This window comes from Brachionichthys hirsutus, chromosome 4 (genome assembly GCF_040956055.1).
Source record: "Brachionichthys hirsutus isolate HB-005 chromosome 4, CSIRO-AGI_Bhir_v1, whole genome shotgun sequence".
NCBI lineage: Eukaryota > Metazoa > Chordata > Actinopteri > Lophiiformes > Brachionichthyidae > Brachionichthys > Brachionichthys hirsutus.
The window spans coordinates 11,812,903-11,830,901 of record NC_090900.1 but is presented as its reverse complement, the minus strand read 5'-3'; the positions used below and the strand labels follow the sequence as shown (position 1 = coordinate 11,830,901).

The window sequence follows — 17,999 nt, the reverse complement described above, 5'->3', positions numbered from 1 at the left end:
AGCCAAGTGCAAATGTTCTAGAATGAATTGCAGCCTCGTCCGTTGTCTCTGTCTCGTCTAATAATCTCTGATTGCATGTGAGACTGATGCGTTCTGACAAATCGATGACTTGTCTGTACTATTTCTCAGAAATGGTCTGTCACCTGTTAGTTCATCATCATCATGACACAAGTCTCTCTTGATATTTATAAAGGGAATTCAAGAGCTTAATGGAATTAAGAAAAGAAAGATGGAAACAGGCAGATTTGATTAACCCTTATGCGGTGTTAATTTATTTATCTTAATTTGGTGTTAACCGGGTCCGTTCGGACCCGGTGTGTAACTCAGTACCAACCACCCCAAAAAATAAGGATTATGATCCAGTTTTGTTCTGTACTTCATTACTAACTTATTAGCTCATCATAACCACAGTCCCCATATCAAACATTATATTATTTGGCCCCCATATGGCCCTAAGACACAATATACCTATTTTTCTCACTCGAAAATAGGATTATATTCACTCATGCTGAAAATTGGTAAATAATTATACAATCTGACTATAACAGGGTAATATATGAAGACATTTTATTGAGAAAACTGCTTTGTGGGTTTTAGAACTATTATGGAAATAAATCAATAGATCAAGCAATAAAACATTATTTAGAACATGGAACATGGAACAGTGCTTTTTCTCACCCTGTATGGGCAAACACTGACTGACTGCGTGTGTGTGTGTGTGTGTGGGGTGTCCAGACGCATGCATCATAGCACTTTACTGTGTGCGTGTGCTCAAGACAGATGTATTTTTCACACTTGTCACAAGTGATGTTAGTTTTTCTGTCTTTGGTGGATGGACAGGACTGGCACGTCTTTCGTACCCTACCGTCTTTGGCACGCCCTGCTGGTGGAGGGCCTGCTGGTCTGGGGCGTGTTGGTGTGGGGGTGGCTGGTCTGGGGCGTGTTGGTGTGGGGGCGGCCGGTCTGGGGCGTGTTGGTGTGTGGGTGGCTGGTCTGGGGCGTGTTGATGTGGGGGTGGCCGGTCTGGGGCGTGTTGGTGTGGGGGGGGCTGGTCTGGGGCGTGTTGATGTGGGGGTGGCCGGTCTGGGGCGTGTTGATGTGGGGGTGGCTGGTCTGGGGCATGTTGGTGTGGGGGTGGCTGGTCTGGGGCGTGTTGGTGTGGGGGTGGCCGGTCTGGGGCGTGTTGGTGTGGGGGTGGCTGGTCTGGGGCGTGTTGGTGTGGGGGTGGCCGGTCTGGGGCATGTTGGTGTGGGGGTGGCTGGTCTGGGGCGTGTTGGTGTGGGGGTGGCTGGTCTGGGGCGTGTTGATGTGGGGGTGGCTGATCTGGGGCGTGTTGGTGTGGGGTTGGCTGGTGAGCTTTTAACCTGGATCTCTCTCACCAGATTGGCAGGAACAGGCGAGACAGAGAGTGTGTGTGAGAGAGAGAGTGTGCATGTGTGTGTGTGCGCGTCTGTGTGTGTGTAAGAGTGTGTGCATGTGTGTATTGTGCACGTCTAATGCCTGGTCTAGTCAAGTGTCTAGATACATATGAACCTTGATTGAGCCACATGTGATCTACAGAGCTAGTCATAGCATTTCTATGATGCAATCTGATGTTTATACAGTCATTTTCCTATACCGGGTCCGTTCGGACCCTAACACCACCAATGTAACTTTTTTTCTAGAAGACATTCAGAATATGCTAAAATGGTAAACATTAGTGTTTTTGTGTTTAAATAGCCACCATGAGCACATACTATAAGCCTTGTTCTGATTAAAAAAATGTTTGACGGCATTAATTGCATTTTATATTCTTGAAACGGGTCCGTTTGGACCCTAACACTGCATAAGGGTTAACCCGTGAAGACGTAGATTTCTTTGGTATGATGCTAAATTAAGTCGGGGGCACGGTGATATCGCTTAATGTGACGGCATCACGTCACTGATGAAATTGCTGCCATACTGCGTTACTGTGCCTTTGATGTAGCTTGTCATCAAAGTTCAATTAGGCTTTGATGTCTATGTCTTTGAAGTCATTGAGTGGGAACCTATTTATACAAGCACACGAATCCTCTCAGGTAGTGCTTTTCTCAACACTCTCGTATGTACAACCAAGAGATGCAAGCACCGGTACGGACCTCCAAGGACATGGGTCTGGTCCTCCCAGGAAAAGCCAAGAGTCTGGTCCCCCCAGCAAGAGTGACTAGTCTGGTCCTCCCAGAAAAGACGTCGTCCCGTCTCGGTGATGTTTTCCAAAAATTTCTTGGGAAACTGACCGACAAAGAGTGGGACGGCCTGCAGTCAGGGACCGCGAATCAGAAGACTGAAGCACGTCTTCTGGACATGAGCGCCGATATAATCAAAGTCGTGGCCGACTCAGTGAGTCACACGGTTCTGGAACAAGCTCCAGAACTGTGTGATAAAATGACTTCTCCCCCGACATCAAAAACGTCAGGGACCGGCCTTCTTGTTGATTTAGAGGAAATCCAAGAAGCGCTGGATGAAGTCCTCCCACCGGTCCTTGCCTCAACAATGGGCGTTCCAGAGGTGATTGAGATTTTGGCTCCGTACGAGATATCGCGTCTGGTGTCCAAAGAAGTCGTGAAGAGCTTACGCAGCAGCCCCAAAAAAGCTGCAAACAGCGGGCAGGAGGCAGCGGAAGGTCCCAGCCTCACGCAGGTCTCCATCATGCGGCACTTCAGGAAGCTACTGCAGAGATTTGCTCAGAAGAGTCGCAAATTCCTTTGCTGGTTGAAAGAGGAAGAGTCGGCAGCGAAGGACCTCGTATCGCCGGAAGGATCTGAGCCTGAGGACTCCATGATGGGAGATCTGATCCCTTCCATTCAGATGGGAGATCTGTTCCCTTCAGAATCGACCATCAACAACGCCGTCGATAAAGCTGTCCTGGCGATCCAAAATCATTACAAGAACAAGGACAAGCTCGTCTGTGAACCCGAAGAAGGCGAGAAGGAAATTCCTCCAGAGCTACCAGAGGCCCCTGCCATCATGGAAGGGTGGGTGCCTTTGGTACCTGAGGAGGAGGAAGATCTCCCCACAGAAAGGGTCTGTGGTCCGGAAGACAGGAGCGATGTCCGAACGGCATCGTCGCCGGAAGGCTTGGAGAAGCAGTGTGGCTGGATCGTCACGGTGCTTCTCTCAAGGATCTTCCAGGGCAAGAACATTCCTGTCACGGACATGATGGAGATCAAGGAGATGATGACGAGTGTGCTCGTCTCCAGTATCCAGGAGTCGTCCATCACTCTGGAGATGGACACGAAGCAGGTCGACAAGCTCGCCAGACGTGTTCATAAGAAGTTATGCAAACTGATGGGCACCCATTGGACAGTTTGCATGAACATGATGGGGAAGAGGACGGGGATTTATAAGATCGTCGTCGACACCCTGATCAGATGTCTGGAGAAGACGAGGAGACCGAACCCATTTGTTCGGGTCATTCGGTCTGTTTGTGGCCTCTTTCGCAGGTCCAAGAGCTCCAAAGACCCGTCCAAGTCCTGATGAGACGTTCGTGGCATGTGCGCCCGCTTCCCCGGCTTGCAGGTCATAGGTGTTGCAGCGCCTATGGCAGCTGGCTATGGGTGAGAGGCAGGGTGCACCCCGAACAAGTCGCCAGGACACCGATACTGGACTGGCTACAGATGGGAGTCGTTGTTTTTGACTCTCTTCTGACCTGCCAGTCTCTCTCTCAACCCGGCCGGTCAGACAGATGGCCGTCCCCATGAGCTTAGGTTCTGTCCAAGGTTTCTGCCTGTAAAAGGGCAGTTTTTCCTTGCCTCCGTTGCCAAAGTGCTTGCTCGTGTGGGTCAAGTTGGGTTCTGTCGTTTCCACGTCATCGCGTCACGAATTCACAAAACACAAACGAATTGAATAAAACATTTAACCCTTATGCGGTGTTAATTAATTTATCTTAAATAAAAATAAATCAATAGATGAAGCAATAAAACATTATTTAGAACATGGAACATGGGAACAGTGCTTTTTCTCACCCTGTATGGGCAAACACTGACTGACTGCATGTGTGTGTGTGTGTGTGGAGTGTTCAGATACATGCATCACAGCATTTTACAGTGTGCGTGTGCTCAAGACAGATGTATTTTTCACACTTGTCACAAGTGATGTTAGTTTTTCTGTCTTTGGTGGAGGGACAGGACTGGCACCTCTTTCGTACCCTACCATCTTTGGCAAGCCCTGGTGTGGAGGGCCTGCTGGCCTGGGGCGTGTTGGTGTGGGGGTGGCTGGTCTGGGGCGTGTTGGTGTGCGGGTAGCTGATCTGGGGCGTGTCGATGTGGGGTTGGCTGGTCTGGGGCGTGTTGGTGTGGGGTTGGCTGGTGAGCTTTTAGCCTGGATCTCTCTCACCAGATTGGCAGGAACAGGCGAGACAGAGAGATTGTGAGAGAGAGAGTGTGCATGTGTGTGTGTGCGCGTCTCTGTGTGTGTGTAAGAGTGTGTGCATGTGTGGACTGTGCATGTCTAATGCCTGATCTAGTCAAGTGTCTAGATACATATGAACCTTGATTGAGCCACATGTGATCTACAGAGCTAGTCATAGCATTTCTATGATGCAATCTGATGTTTATACAGTCATTTTTGTATACCGGGTCCGTTCGGACCCTAACAACACCAATGTAACTTTTTTTCTAGAAGACATTCAGAATATGCTAAAATGGTAAACATTAGTGTTTTTGTGTTTAAATAGCCACCATGAGCACATACTATAAGCCTTGTTCCGATTAAAAAATGTTTGACGGCATTAATTGCATTTTACATTCTTGAAACGGGTCCGTTTGGACCCTAACACCGCATAAGGGTTAAAGACCATGTCAATAATGCTATCCTAATATGAAGAATATTACTTTGCTGTCCTAAAAAGAAATCCGCCCTGAGTTCCATGTTCCATTAGCCGCCTCATTGTTTGTGCATGACGAGTCAGTAATGTTGAATATCGTATGTGAAAACACAAGGAACCCCCCCCCCCCCCAGCAGAAGCCAGGGAATTGTGGTGACCTATTGCTTGAGGAGCCACGTGGAAAGATTCGCAAAATCTTGCCCGTGTGTTTGTGTGTGTGCGTGGAAATTCAGCTGGAAATGACAAACGAGTTGAGAGTATCATCAGAAGAGAGTAGTGGGATTACTTGATGATGATGAATATATTTATTAGATAGAATGTTAGAGTACAAGTACAGTCACACAGTAGCATGTATTACAGTACAAGTACAGTCACACAGTAGCATGTATTACAGTACAAGTACAGTCAAACAGTAGCATGTATTACAGTACAAATAACGTCAAACATCCTGTCTAAGAGGAGCATTTCAAAAAAGCCCTTGCGGGCTTGTTTCCGTTGAAAGTCCTTCGTACATAAATCATCCACAAAAAACAATACAAATAACAATACAAATAAAAATAAATCCAATATTAAATTACGCAATTGATGCAACGTAACATTAGAAAGACAAAAATAAAATGTTATTACACCGCCAGTGCAAACTAACAATTAATCTAAAATAAATTACACCACTGATGCGAGATGACAATAAATAACTTACATAAATTACAATAAATTACTAAAGCAATTAATACGTGCAACATAGGTGGACAAAAAAAAAGGAGGGGGGGTTTGACCCGGAGAGAGTCGTGATGACTATCTCCGTTTCTGTCCCCCTGAAAGGTGTATTTTTAGGGCCTTTTTGAAGGAGGCCAAAGAGGTGCATGTTTTGAGGGCGGGAGTCAATCCGTTCCACCCTTGGGTGGCCGTATTGTAGAAAGATGATTTACCCATGTTAGTCCTATAGGAGGGGGTAATCAGGTTGTTGTTTGAGCTCCCTCTAGTGTTGTGGCTGTGGGTGTCACTAAATCTGTGGAGGTGTTCCGTCAGGTATGCAGGGATTGAGGGGACTGAGGGCAGAGCTGCATTGACTATTTTAAATGCCAATCCCATTTTGAGTTGTTTAACCCTGTCTTCTACCCTGAGCCATTTTAGGCTAGCAAAATGTCCAGGAAGAAGGTGGGTCATGGGCCCCAGATTGAGGAGTAGCCGAATCAGTTTGTTTTGGGAGGTTTGGAGCCTGGTTTTCAGGGACATTTTGATGTTTGAATACCAGGAGGTGCGAGCATAGTCAAAGAGGGGCTGAACGAGGGCTGCAGCAAGCGTCCGGAGAGCACTTTTGTTGACAAAAGCAGACATTCTGCCCAAAAATCTTGTTCTCTGATTGACTTTTTTGATCACCTTAGTTGCCATACTATCGCCAGACAGGTATTTGTCAAGAACACAGCCCAAATAGGTAATCTCTTCTTTGCTGGAGATGACTGTATTATCGACTGTGACCTTGAAATCATTAACATTTATCTCACGCAGAGAGTGTTTAGACCCAAAAAGAATCGATTCGGTTTTACCAAGATGTAGTGACAGTTTGTTATCGGTAAGCCAAGTACGGATTCTGGTGAGCTCAGAGCTGAGAGCCTCCTCAACCTGCACTTTGTCCTCTCCCGAAATCAGGAGTGCTGAGTCATCAGCAAACAGGAACAATTTGCAGTTACAGGCAGCATTCATGTCGTTAATGTATAGGAGGAACAGTAACGGCCCCAGAATGCTGCCTTGAGGAACCCCGCAGCTTACCGGGAGGGACGAGGACAAGGTTCCGTTTATGTCTACCATTTGTTCTCGTCCCTCAAGGTACGATTTCATCCAGTTTGTTGATGTGCTATCAAAACCAATCGCCCCTAGTTTATTCAATAGGATTGAATGGTTGACCGTGTCAAAGGCCTTCTGGAGGTCCAGCATGACCATGCCGCAATACTTGCCCGAGTCTACTTCACGCTTAATGTAGTCGGTCAGATATATGAAGCACGTGTCAGTGGAGTGGGATGTTCTGAAGCCTGATTGGAATTCAAAGAGCAGGCTATGCTCGGCGAGGTAGCGGTTGATTTGCTCCTGGATTATTCTCTCCATAACCTTTGAGATGGAACAAAGGATGGAAACAGGGCGGTAGTTGCCAGGTTCTAATTTGTTTCCTTTTTTATACAGAGGGATAACCCGCGCCGTCTTGAATTCCTGTGGGACGTGGCACTGATTGATGGATAAATTTATCAGATGGGTTACCACGGGGGCGATAGAGACAGCTGCGTCTCTGAGGAACCGGGTGGGTATGTTGTCAAGGCCTGTGGCCTTGTTAGGTTGAAGGGCAATTAGTTGTTTTAGCACATCAACGGTATTTACAGGTGTGAAAGAGAAAGTGTCCTTTTTAGCACCTAGCTTCTCATAGTGAGTTTGGATGTGGTCAGAACCGTACAGACCTGAATGCGGGGGTAGTTTGCTGACCAACAGGGTGGCAATAGTGGTGAAAAAGCTGTTAAAACAATTTGCTACCACCAACCTGTCGGTCTGGAGCGAACCACTTGAGTTAATGCAGATATTACTGGTTTTTGTTTGGAGTCTGTTGCTGCAGCCTAATTGTTTTAGGGCCTCCCACAGTTTTTGTGGGTTGCTTTTGTTTGCCTCAATGTTCTCATTTAAGAAATTCTTTTTGGCATTTTTTATCATTTTGTTAACCTCATTGCGTAGTTTTCTGCTTTTTTCAAGTAGTTCCTCGTTGTTGGTTTTTCTGTACTCAGAGTAACATTTGTTTCTGAGCTTGATGGCATTCAATATTTCCCCCTTCATCCAAGGTTCTGTACGGGCTCTGACCCGAACAGCAGTTATGGGTGCTATCTTATCGATTACGGACAGAAATGCAGATTTAAAGGAAGACCAGGTCCCCTCGACAGAGGCGGAGTTTAAAGTTTCAGACCAATCAGTTTCCTCCAGCGCTGTTGTTAGAGCTTCTGGGGAGTAATGCTTCATGGTTCTGCAGTTTATTGTGGTATGGCAATGGGCTGCAGGTCTATGAATTTTTCGAGTGCAGAAGATCATGTTGTGATCACTTAGACTGCACTCGATGACCCCACTGTTTTTGATTCTAGGCGGAGTGTGTGAAGGTGACATGTGAAGTGTTAATTGTATTTACTGCGTCTGTGTAACATTTGGTGAGATTTCAATTAGCAGATGTACAAATTATCCCAAGTAAAGGAAGGAAGCAGAGATACTGGATGGATGGCAGGAAGAAGCCGTTCAAGAATCGGGCTGGTTTTAGCATATTTGGGAGTCCATCCAGTTGTGGTGGTGATTCCAACAGATTTATGTCTGACAGCTCTGGTGCAGGCGCATGTTTGACTTTTTCATATCAAGCCACGCTCAGGAATTTCTGCAGTGAGTAAGATCTCACAGGAGTCGAGGATGGACTGAGCTTTGCTTTTGGCAGCCAGAAATCTGCAGCATTTACCACTCTGACAGGATCAGGATTCTCCATCTGACCATTAGTAATGGACGAAGAGTGTCGCAATGCAGCTTTACCCTCTATTTCACCAAAGCCAGGCTGCATTTCGGCTTGTAGAGAGCTACTTCAATCTTTTCATACAACAAGAGGGTCCTGCGTTCAGATACAACTGAGAGAGTTTGCATGCTCGCCTCATGTCTATTTGGTTTCTCTTGCTTCCTCCCACCACTAAAACATGCAATGCATGTGAATTGGTGACTGAACTGACTGATGGGACTTGTACAGGGCGTATCCCCCCTTACCACTGACGGAGACGCTGTGAAAGCCTGGGATTTGTCCGTGAAATAGCCGGCGCAGATAAGGAGCGTCTCAACAAACGCCATATCAAAACAACAAACCTCAGGCAGTTTAAGCGATGCTAATAATAACAACAACCTGTAATCCATCCCAACAGGTGTAAACAGCTGACCTATCCAGAGGACCTTCCTCAGATCTCCGTGGTCTTCATCTTTGTGAACGAGGCGCTGTCAGTGATCCTGCGCTCTGTCCACAGCGTGGTCAACCACACGCCAGCACACCTTCTCAAGGAGATCATCCTGGTGGATGACAACAGTGACAGCGGTAAGACCTTCCGTAGCTTCATATCGGCGATGATCGCTCCCGAAGCCTGTATGCTCGTGTCCCAGGTGTATAAACTCTGCTGGCGATCAGTCGATCGTAAATCTGAGATCTCATCGCTCACTGTGGAAATGTGACAAAATACTGTTCTGAACATTTTCTTCCTCTGTGCATTATGGGCAACTGATTTTCTCAACACGTTTATCTTCTCGCACTTTAAATGATCAATCCTGCAGAACCCGCAGTTCATCATTGTCACATGCTGTAGGTTTGCTTATTCAGTTGAGACAAGCACCCAATTCATCATGTTTTGTGTCGCCTGGTGGAATATGAACTCTGCTGTCATACACAGATGAGTCGGTGCAATGTTTTTTTGGGATTCCAGCCAGAGCATTCGTTCTTCTGAGGCTGTGCATATTTTAGTATACGTGCATATGCGCTGCTGTATAAGGGTGTTTTTTTCCCTGTGATTTCTGTGCACATCCAGATTTGTGGATCTTTGAAGGGACCCCTGAGGGTCAACTCTGAAAAGACAGGTTTTGGAACAGCTTTAAAGAAAGAGGGTCGACGGGCGATGGTGATTGTCTTATCCTTTTCTGAATTACTGTGTATGACTGTCTCCGTAGCAACACGGGCAAAGCTTGAGTTTTTTCAACTCCATGAAGCCCAGAGCAGATGACTTGGGTCTGCTCCACATCCCTAAGGTTTTTCATTCCACAATGAACTTGACTGCATATGACACCTGGCTCTCCTTCACCTGGCACAGAGTAGCACGCTTGACTCCCTCAGGCTCGCAGAGGAAAAGGGGGAACAAAGAAGGCTAGCAGGAGTCACCATTGGCCCATCATTACTCGCCGCTGGTGTGCTAGCGTCTAGCGTGGATGATACGTTATTGAGGAAAATAATAACACATTTCTTTCATGTATTCCAGGAGCAGACTGAGTCTCTGCCGTCTCTTTCATTTACACACAAAGTAACATCATTAGTTATTTAAATCTCCCGACATGCTTGCAGGATCCAGAAGAGAGGTCAGAGAGATATGAAAGATCCATGTGGGCCTCTAAATAGGAGACACTAATTACTTCACGTGGGTGGCAGGTGGATGAAAATGTACATACTGTTGTGGGCAATGTTCGAGTTGACCCGTGAATCATTAGTTTATTTCAAGTAGGCGGCAGGTGCTTTTGTTAATCTGACTATGTCGGGCATCAGCCGAATGATGTGTCCTTCTAATAGCAGAAATAACATCACTCTGCTTACATCAGTCAGGCTTCTCTTGGTCCCCTTCTTTCTAATTCTTCTTTTAATATTTCTAAATCTCTCCTGTTCCTTTGTTGTGCAGCTCATTTCCCTTGCATCATCATGCATTGCCAAAAGGTAGCCTGGTATATGTCCCTATGTCAATAATAGGATGCTTATCTTGAATATTCCATCTTCCTGTCATGTGAAATACGACATGATGACTACAGATGTAATAGGAAAGGACCTCCATGATGAACTAGGAGAGAAATACCATCTGACGGCAGATCCCTCTATTGTTAAATTTATTGCTGTGCCTGTGCCCTTAACATTATTGTCTTATTGCTGTAATCATTATTGCTGCACATTTATGTGTTACCTGCTGCACCCAACCAGAGACAGGCAACCTGAGTGTCCATTTCTCAGAGCCTGATATTCCCCTCAGGACATGTTAGTGCTCAAATGAAATGGCCTAAAGTCAAAATTAATTTCAAGTGTTACTGTCTCTGCAGCATCCATCCATCCATCCACCCATCCAATCGTTAGGCTAACTGAAAAATGAAATACCTTTTGATCCAACCTTTTTCACAAATCTCCCATGTACTTAAAATATGTCGTCTGATATTGTGGATGTCAGCTGGATGAAAATGTACATACTGATTGCAAAATGTGTAATGTAAAAAAGGTGTTTGGACATTTTAGCCTTTGTCTTTGATGCAGGTGGTTTTCTTCTCAAACACATCTAGAGAATAACCCTAACCCTAACCCATATCACACAGTCACCCACTAAAGATGTGCCCTTTCACACTTTCATAATTTTGAATCAGTCAAAACTTTATTTCCAGAGCATGCTTCAAAAAACAAAAATATTGTAGTGGAGTGAAGTGGTAAACTTTGGAATTTAGGGAATCTTTTTTTGTGTTGAAGATACACAGAAAGACTTTCATCAGCATTTGGATTAACAAATTACGATGCACAGTGTCGCCAGAAAAATATGCTTCCTCCCACGAACGTGCAGGGGCTGCTGTGGGGGATTTGCCACCTTGACTCTTGTTCAAATTGTGTCAATAATCATCTCTCTCAGTCAACAGCGTTACCTTCTCCTTTTTGCAGCTTCTTTGGTGACTTTTGCCTGAGCATCAAAGACTTGCACTAACGTTTGAGCATTCTCTGCAGCTTGTTTACATCTATCGATGCTTCCACAGTCCTCTTTCTTTTGCATGTTTTATAAGATGTGTCGTCGAACCTCTGTCTTCATCTGTCCGTGCAGCTTCTCGATGTTTACTGATGATAATTCGTGAGGGACTGCGAGCTGTTTCTCTGGAGACGCGCTGATGTGCCATACCATAATTAGCATGCAGCTCCAGACTGCTTGACCTTTTCTGGTTGTTTCTGTCTGTCCCCTCTCATTAAACAGGGCTCTTTGAGACGAGTGTGGGGACGTTACAGCCACAGTGACGCAAATACGCCCCACACAGGAAACATGCTGGCCTTGTAGCCACCACGCGGTTCCTTTGCCGATACAGCCGGTGACATTTATTGGTGGCTATAAGGTTTATTCACAGATTGCTACCGGTTTTAATGGTCTGAAATAAAATCTCCTTCCTATTAGAGCTTATTGATTGTGTGTGTGTAGGTGTGTGTAGGTGTGTGTGTGAGGAAGCCTGACGCCATGTTGTTGCCATGTTAGCAGCTGGTTTGTGTTTAATGAAGCCGCAGGATTCAATCAAAGCGAAGCGATAACTAAGATTCATATCAGGGAAAGCAGGATATAAACTGAGGAACGTTGCTTGTGTTAATGAATTTCAAATTGAATGTGATTAATTTTAGTATTGTATATATTAAATCGAATTAAAGCTCGTAAGTATGAGATTTGCTCATTAACATATAACATGAAATTTGTCATATTGCGACAGCAGTGAGATAAAAATGTCAAATATACCTTGTTTCTAGTCACTATGGAATTGTCTATTTTAGTTGATTTGAGCCGATTTTAGTTCTCTTTGATGTTCCATTCAAACTGTTCTTCCTCCCTACGAGCAGGAGTTAATTGAGACACAATCCCACAAATGGAAGCAACTCACAGCTGTCAGTTATTCAAAAAGCAATCAAATCATCCCACATTAAGAATCATGTATAAACACCAATGACGAGAGACGAGATACATAGTTGAAGTCACTTTAGGGAATCATAATCGATTTTATAATTCATGATTCAAACAAACTCAGGCGTAACGTTGCCAGAATAGAGATTTCAATCAGGCCCAAAAATATTAGGAGTTTGGTGCAGGAACCCAAAAACATCGACTAATTTTGCCATTTAGCTGTTGTAAATAAATGTTGCTTCCATAAAGCACAGAACCTTCTGCCAGAATGTTTTCCACTAACATAAGGAAGAGCTCAGCACTCCCATCAGCTGTGTTTGTTGGATATTTACTGAGGGTCGGTAGGTCAGCTTCAGAAAAAAGAAGAAATCGCTTTAACGCTCTGCTCCACAAACCGCAGGTCGCCGTGGATTTATGGACTTGTCTCAGATGCTGCTACGGAAGCAGGCCTGAAATGGATTCGATCAGTCAGACTGGTGAAGTTAACCATGTGTGAGCTGACTCACTGACAGAAATATGGGTCTTCATTAAATATGAAAATGTGGCCAAAAAGGTAAAATGACACCACTTAACCTGGCAGAAATCTTCCTCATAAATTATATCCAAAATACTTTTATTCTGATACGATATAAATGCTGTCATTTGTATGGCGTTTTCCACACTCACAGAGGATAGGAGGCATTTTGTGTGAAGATATAATTGAACTTCAGCAGCATGCACGAGAATGAATGTTTTACCACAGATTAAATAATCAAAAACATGTTCATTACCTCCCTAGCAGCAGTTCCCATAATCACCCAGTCTCACCAAAGGAATTCACGGTGCCCCTCTCACACTCTAATTTGCATTAAATCAATGCATTATGGGATGGGTTATTTACCCTCTACACTGTGGCGCTGCTCTGCTCCGTATTCCCTGCTCCATAACTCTCCTCCCCTGGATGCAGTTCAATGATTTTTATTTCTGAGGATCAGAAGGATGCCCAGAATTTGTCTTCTTCCCTGCAAATCCTGGTAATTATTACACGATAATGGCTTTTATCATATTGTAGCTGCAGGGTAGGCTGATGATGAAGGATACCTATTGCACATGTTCAAAACCTCCAGCAGTGAATAAAGGAGACTAATTCTAAAAGGTCTTTGGACCCCCCCAAAAAAAAAGAAACACAATGTAGCTCCGGTCCAAATGAGAATCCAATAAACTTGAAGCTCGTTATTTACGACTGATTTCATGACACCAGTAGTAAATATGTGCACCCGCGGCTCAGAGACGGTTTACAGCAAAGCACAGCAAAGAGATGAAACAGGAGATGTTTCACTTTAATGAGTGCAGCTCGCTGCGGATGGCGTGGTAACCGGCGCTCAAATTGTGTTTCAGGATTTCAGTAGGTTTTTTTTTTGGTCCCGTTCTTGCTTTTCTTTTGATTTACAACCTTTTGTAGATAGAACAGGTCGACCAACACGGTTTCTTTGGGGAAAAAAGTACAAAGAAACACGACAAGAGAATAAACAAAGCCATATTTGTAGGTTGTTATTGCTATTCTGTTAAGTTTAGGCTCCTTTGAGCAGTCGTTTGCATTGCACGAGAAAAGTGTTCTCTGGAATGAGCCACAAGCCAAATAGTTCAGTATGAATCAGCGTCATAGCTTATTTTATGTTTTATTTAATCTGTGTATTGATTACTTACTCCAGGTCAACTGAAATAAAGTAATAAAGAGTAAAAGATTACAGCATCAAAGTTGGGAAACAAAGATGTTTAAGTAGGTACGAATGTGCTTAGGTAAATGCACGAGCTGCTTCTTTCCACCTCTGACACCAGACAGGCGTGGTGTATTTGCCTGACGCGGTGCTAACCACCCTGTGGCCATTTGCCCACATTTAGGCAAAGTACACAATTGTCCCATAACAAAGGACTCAGACAGACAAAAACAGCCGCAGAGTTTCCACCGACTCAGTGGTTGCTTTATTTTGGTGTCAAATGCGAATGCCCGTTTTCCTCAAGGATCACTGCTTCCAAATTTACTCTCCATCCCGGCAGCATCCAGCCAGTACTTTAAGACATTCAGCTGGAAAAAAATGCTCCTGACAGTCACTGCGTCTCCTCCGGCCAGCTCTTTACGCAACAGCATCGCAGCAGATACATTTAAAAGGGGGATGTAAAGCCAGTCAGCACCATGTTCTATTAACATGACGTGGAACTCGCAAACAATTTGATGCAAAACATGCGGTTGTGTTTAGAGTTTTTATAAACTTTGTCGATTTTTTTTTTAGCATGGCAAACGAGTTAGCTAAGCAAAAAAACAAATTGGTTTTAAGATAGAGATTTCTAAGGGCCATGGCTGAGATAAGAGGCTGAGAGTTCAACCCACCCCAAATCCCCTATAACTTTTAGAAAGTCCTATCTTTTTGGGGTAAAATGACGTCTTTATAACTTTTAGACTCTGGCATGATTAAAATGGACTGGGCTTCTTGAAACGTCTCATCAAGCTCTGAGAAAGTTCCTGCTCTAAACTCGGCTGAGATTCACCGGCAAGCGAGGTCAAAGCCATTCAACGGTATTGGGTCATCTTGGAAGCGCATTGTCATTCCCCTCAGGCGCCCTGTTGATGTTCCCACACTGTCATTTGGGTGTCATTTAAAGGCATCTCCTCTCTAATCTCTTTCAGTGGAGCTGAAATTCAACTTGGACCAGTATGTGAACAAACGCTACCCCGGCCTGGTGAAAATTGTGAGAAACAGCAAGCGGGAGGGCCTGATCAGGGCCAGGATACACGGCTGGAACGCCGCCACGGCGCCGGTCGTGGGTTTCTTTGATGCGCATGTCGAGTTCAACGCTGGCTGGTAAGATAAGGTCATGTTTAACACAACAGGGTCTGAACCGCTTCTGTGTCCCGTCTCACCTTTGCCTTTGTGGATTGATTTTTTATGTCTCCAGCACAGAAGGATGTCATGTAAGATTATTATCGCTGAAAAGCTTACTTTGGTCTGCCCTTTCAACATTTTGATATGACTCCAGTCCATTTTGTTATTTTTCTATTTTACAGATTGCACTTTTTTAGACAGACCCTTTTTATGAGTAAGGGTTTATTATTTAATTCCCTGTTTAGTTTTGACTGATGGGTTTTATATAGAAGTGAAGTAGATGTTTCACTACTTGCATGCAAAATTCCCACTACCGCAGAGGAGAGGACCAAACACCGTGGAAGGAAGGCAAGAGGCGATGTAATTAAAGAGGGGATTCACGTGTTTGAGCGAGCGTTCCACATTATTTCATGTGCGGGCCCTCTGCTTATTTTGCAATATGAAATTAGTTTTGGGGGGTCTCAGTTCAATGTCTGCCTGCAACTCGTCGTCAGGTTTACCAGTAAACAAATCACTCAAAAAAATGGAACGGCCACCTGATTCAGGCCTGTCATGCTGCCAGTGTTTGAGGATGAAGTGTAGTTATTGTTGTTTCCTAGGAAACTGCCTTGGAGGACAGGGGGGGCAATGAGGAATGAATAAAGATCAGGGATGTTGGAGGATCGCCAAGAAAATTGCTTCAGTTAGAAATTGCATCCGGATGGAATCAAGCGTTCCAGGATGCCGTTCAGCTAACCATCCACCTGGGATATTAACCGCTGTTAATAGATACCATAAGTTATTAATTAATACAATTTGAACTAATACGAAAAGCATGGGACACCACACTGACCTACGGATGTGCCAAAAACTCAAACTGCTCCCACTCAGAATCATGCCTCTCGTTGAAACAGCGAGAAATCAGACACACACTGCTGCAATCATTCCTCTGATTTGCATGCTTCTATTTTCAACATTCATTTTCACAGACACACACACACAGCTTATATTTGGAATCAATTTGGACTTAACTTCTATTTCTGAAATATGATTTAACAATTACCAGAGGTATGTTGGAGGTGAAGATGAAACAGCAAGAAAGCAGAAAATGATGACTCGGTTTGGAGGATTCTTGGACTTCTAGTGTAGGTCCTGCTTGTTCCTTGGGATATGAGATGTTTATGGGATATAAGCTCACATATATGTCTACTGCTTCTAAGTAATGCTATGTTCATTTCAATTCAGTTCAATTCTTCACTTGCGGCAAACAAGGAAACAATGCTGACACGGCAGTTGATATGTTCAGTATGCTCATTATATTGATTGGTGTGGCGTTAGAGGAGGTCAGGATCATCCTGTTTTATCAGAGACGCTATGAAATTATAAAAACCCAAGCATGAGCCTGCAAGATAATTTTTACCGTGTTTATCAGCCGTTTACTACACCATCATACACACTGACCTTGTAACTCTTGTGAAGGAGTGAAATAGCACGCTCTCACACTGGAGGTGCTCAGCCAACAACCAGCACCCATGGAGGAAGTTACATCATTGTCAAGGTGGATTGCTGAGTAATAAATACCCCGGTGGTTTCCTCGTTTCCCATCTGTTCCCACAAGTAGACACGCCTTACTTTTAACTCCGTAAAAAAACAACAACACACACTCTGTTGTAATTGACTTTCAGTTTGTTCACAAGCTGCCGTCGTGTGAATTTCACAGAACTCGCCCTTCTGTTTTTGCCTCAAACACACTCCCGGCTCACACACTCCTCCCACCTTATCTTCTGTTGATTATCCGCCAGCTTCATTTTTCCTTATTGCTCTTTCAGTCTTTTTTTTTTTTTTTTTTTACACTAGAAAAGATTCCCTGTGATTTTTCTACAAGTAGGTGCTGGCTGGAGGGATGAGATTGTGATATGAATCTTCCAGAAGCTCATTTATGTTGCATCAATATCTTGTATGTGTGTGTACATGTGTGTGCGCGCACATTGATTACCTCCGGTATGACTGCTGATGGAATCCGACGGTCCTTCATTCAGACTGATTCACTCATGGTATCTGTGTTACCTGTTTGTTACAGTGGGAGAGGGCCCCTATTTATCATAGTATGATTATTCACCATTGCACACACACACACAGTGATAAGTGAGATGGATGGTTCCTCTAGAGATGTTCTGCATCATCCTCAGTGACCTCACACTCGCTGCCTGCGCACACTGAGCCAGAGACAATGCTGCCGGCTCCCGGTGCTGTGATTCATTGGGGAGGCTTTCCCCTGTGTGCTTTACATTTACAGCTCAAATGCATTGCTCATTCACGTTGCTGTTAAAGCAAACATAATATTACAATAGTGTGCCGTGCACTTGACAGTTTCCCAATCTCTCACATCATATTGGCTTACAAGGAGCTAAGGAGAGAACCGACTCCACTGCAGGAGTGATGGAATCTGCTGCTTTCGACAAATTCAATGTGAGGACACGAAATTGTTGCCTGTCCTTAATGTGATGTTGTGTCAGCTAAATGCTCACATTCTATCTTGTGTAACTGTTTATATCCATAAATCTCTGAGACAAAGGTCATCCGTTCTGCTCCAAACGGGACCGATCTCCTTCTGCATGCTATGTAAAAACAGAGAATTAACGGAATGTTGTAATTCAGACTGCCAGCCAATCCTGAACTCTGCAGCTGCGGGAAAAAATATATATATTTATTAGATTTTTGAAAAGCTCCTACACTCTTGCAATATTGGGTTACCGGTATTAGCAATTAATGATTAGAATTTTGGTATCAAGGGAGCACTCCTTTTTAAATTGTCATAAATAAAAAAGACAGAAGAAAATGAACAGTCAAACATTTCTGTAAGATTGACTTCAAAAAAGATTATGATAA

General features: G+C 44.3%; 1 protein-coding gene across 1 annotated transcript in view; it reads left to right on the top strand.

The window, feature by feature from the left end:
- The window catches only part of galnt9 (polypeptide N-acetylgalactosaminyltransferase 9), a 69,824-nt gene that overhangs the window by 19,586 nt on the left and 32,239 nt on the right, over positions 1 to 17,999 (top strand). Inside the window, exons 3-4 of the mRNA XM_068761015.1 lie at positions 8,764 to 8,930; positions 14,936 to 15,110. Coding sequence (XP_068617116.1) covers positions 8,764 to 8,930; positions 14,936 to 15,110 — 342 coding nt within the window. The remainder of the gene's footprint in view (positions 1 to 8,763; positions 8,931 to 14,935; positions 15,111 to 17,999) is intronic.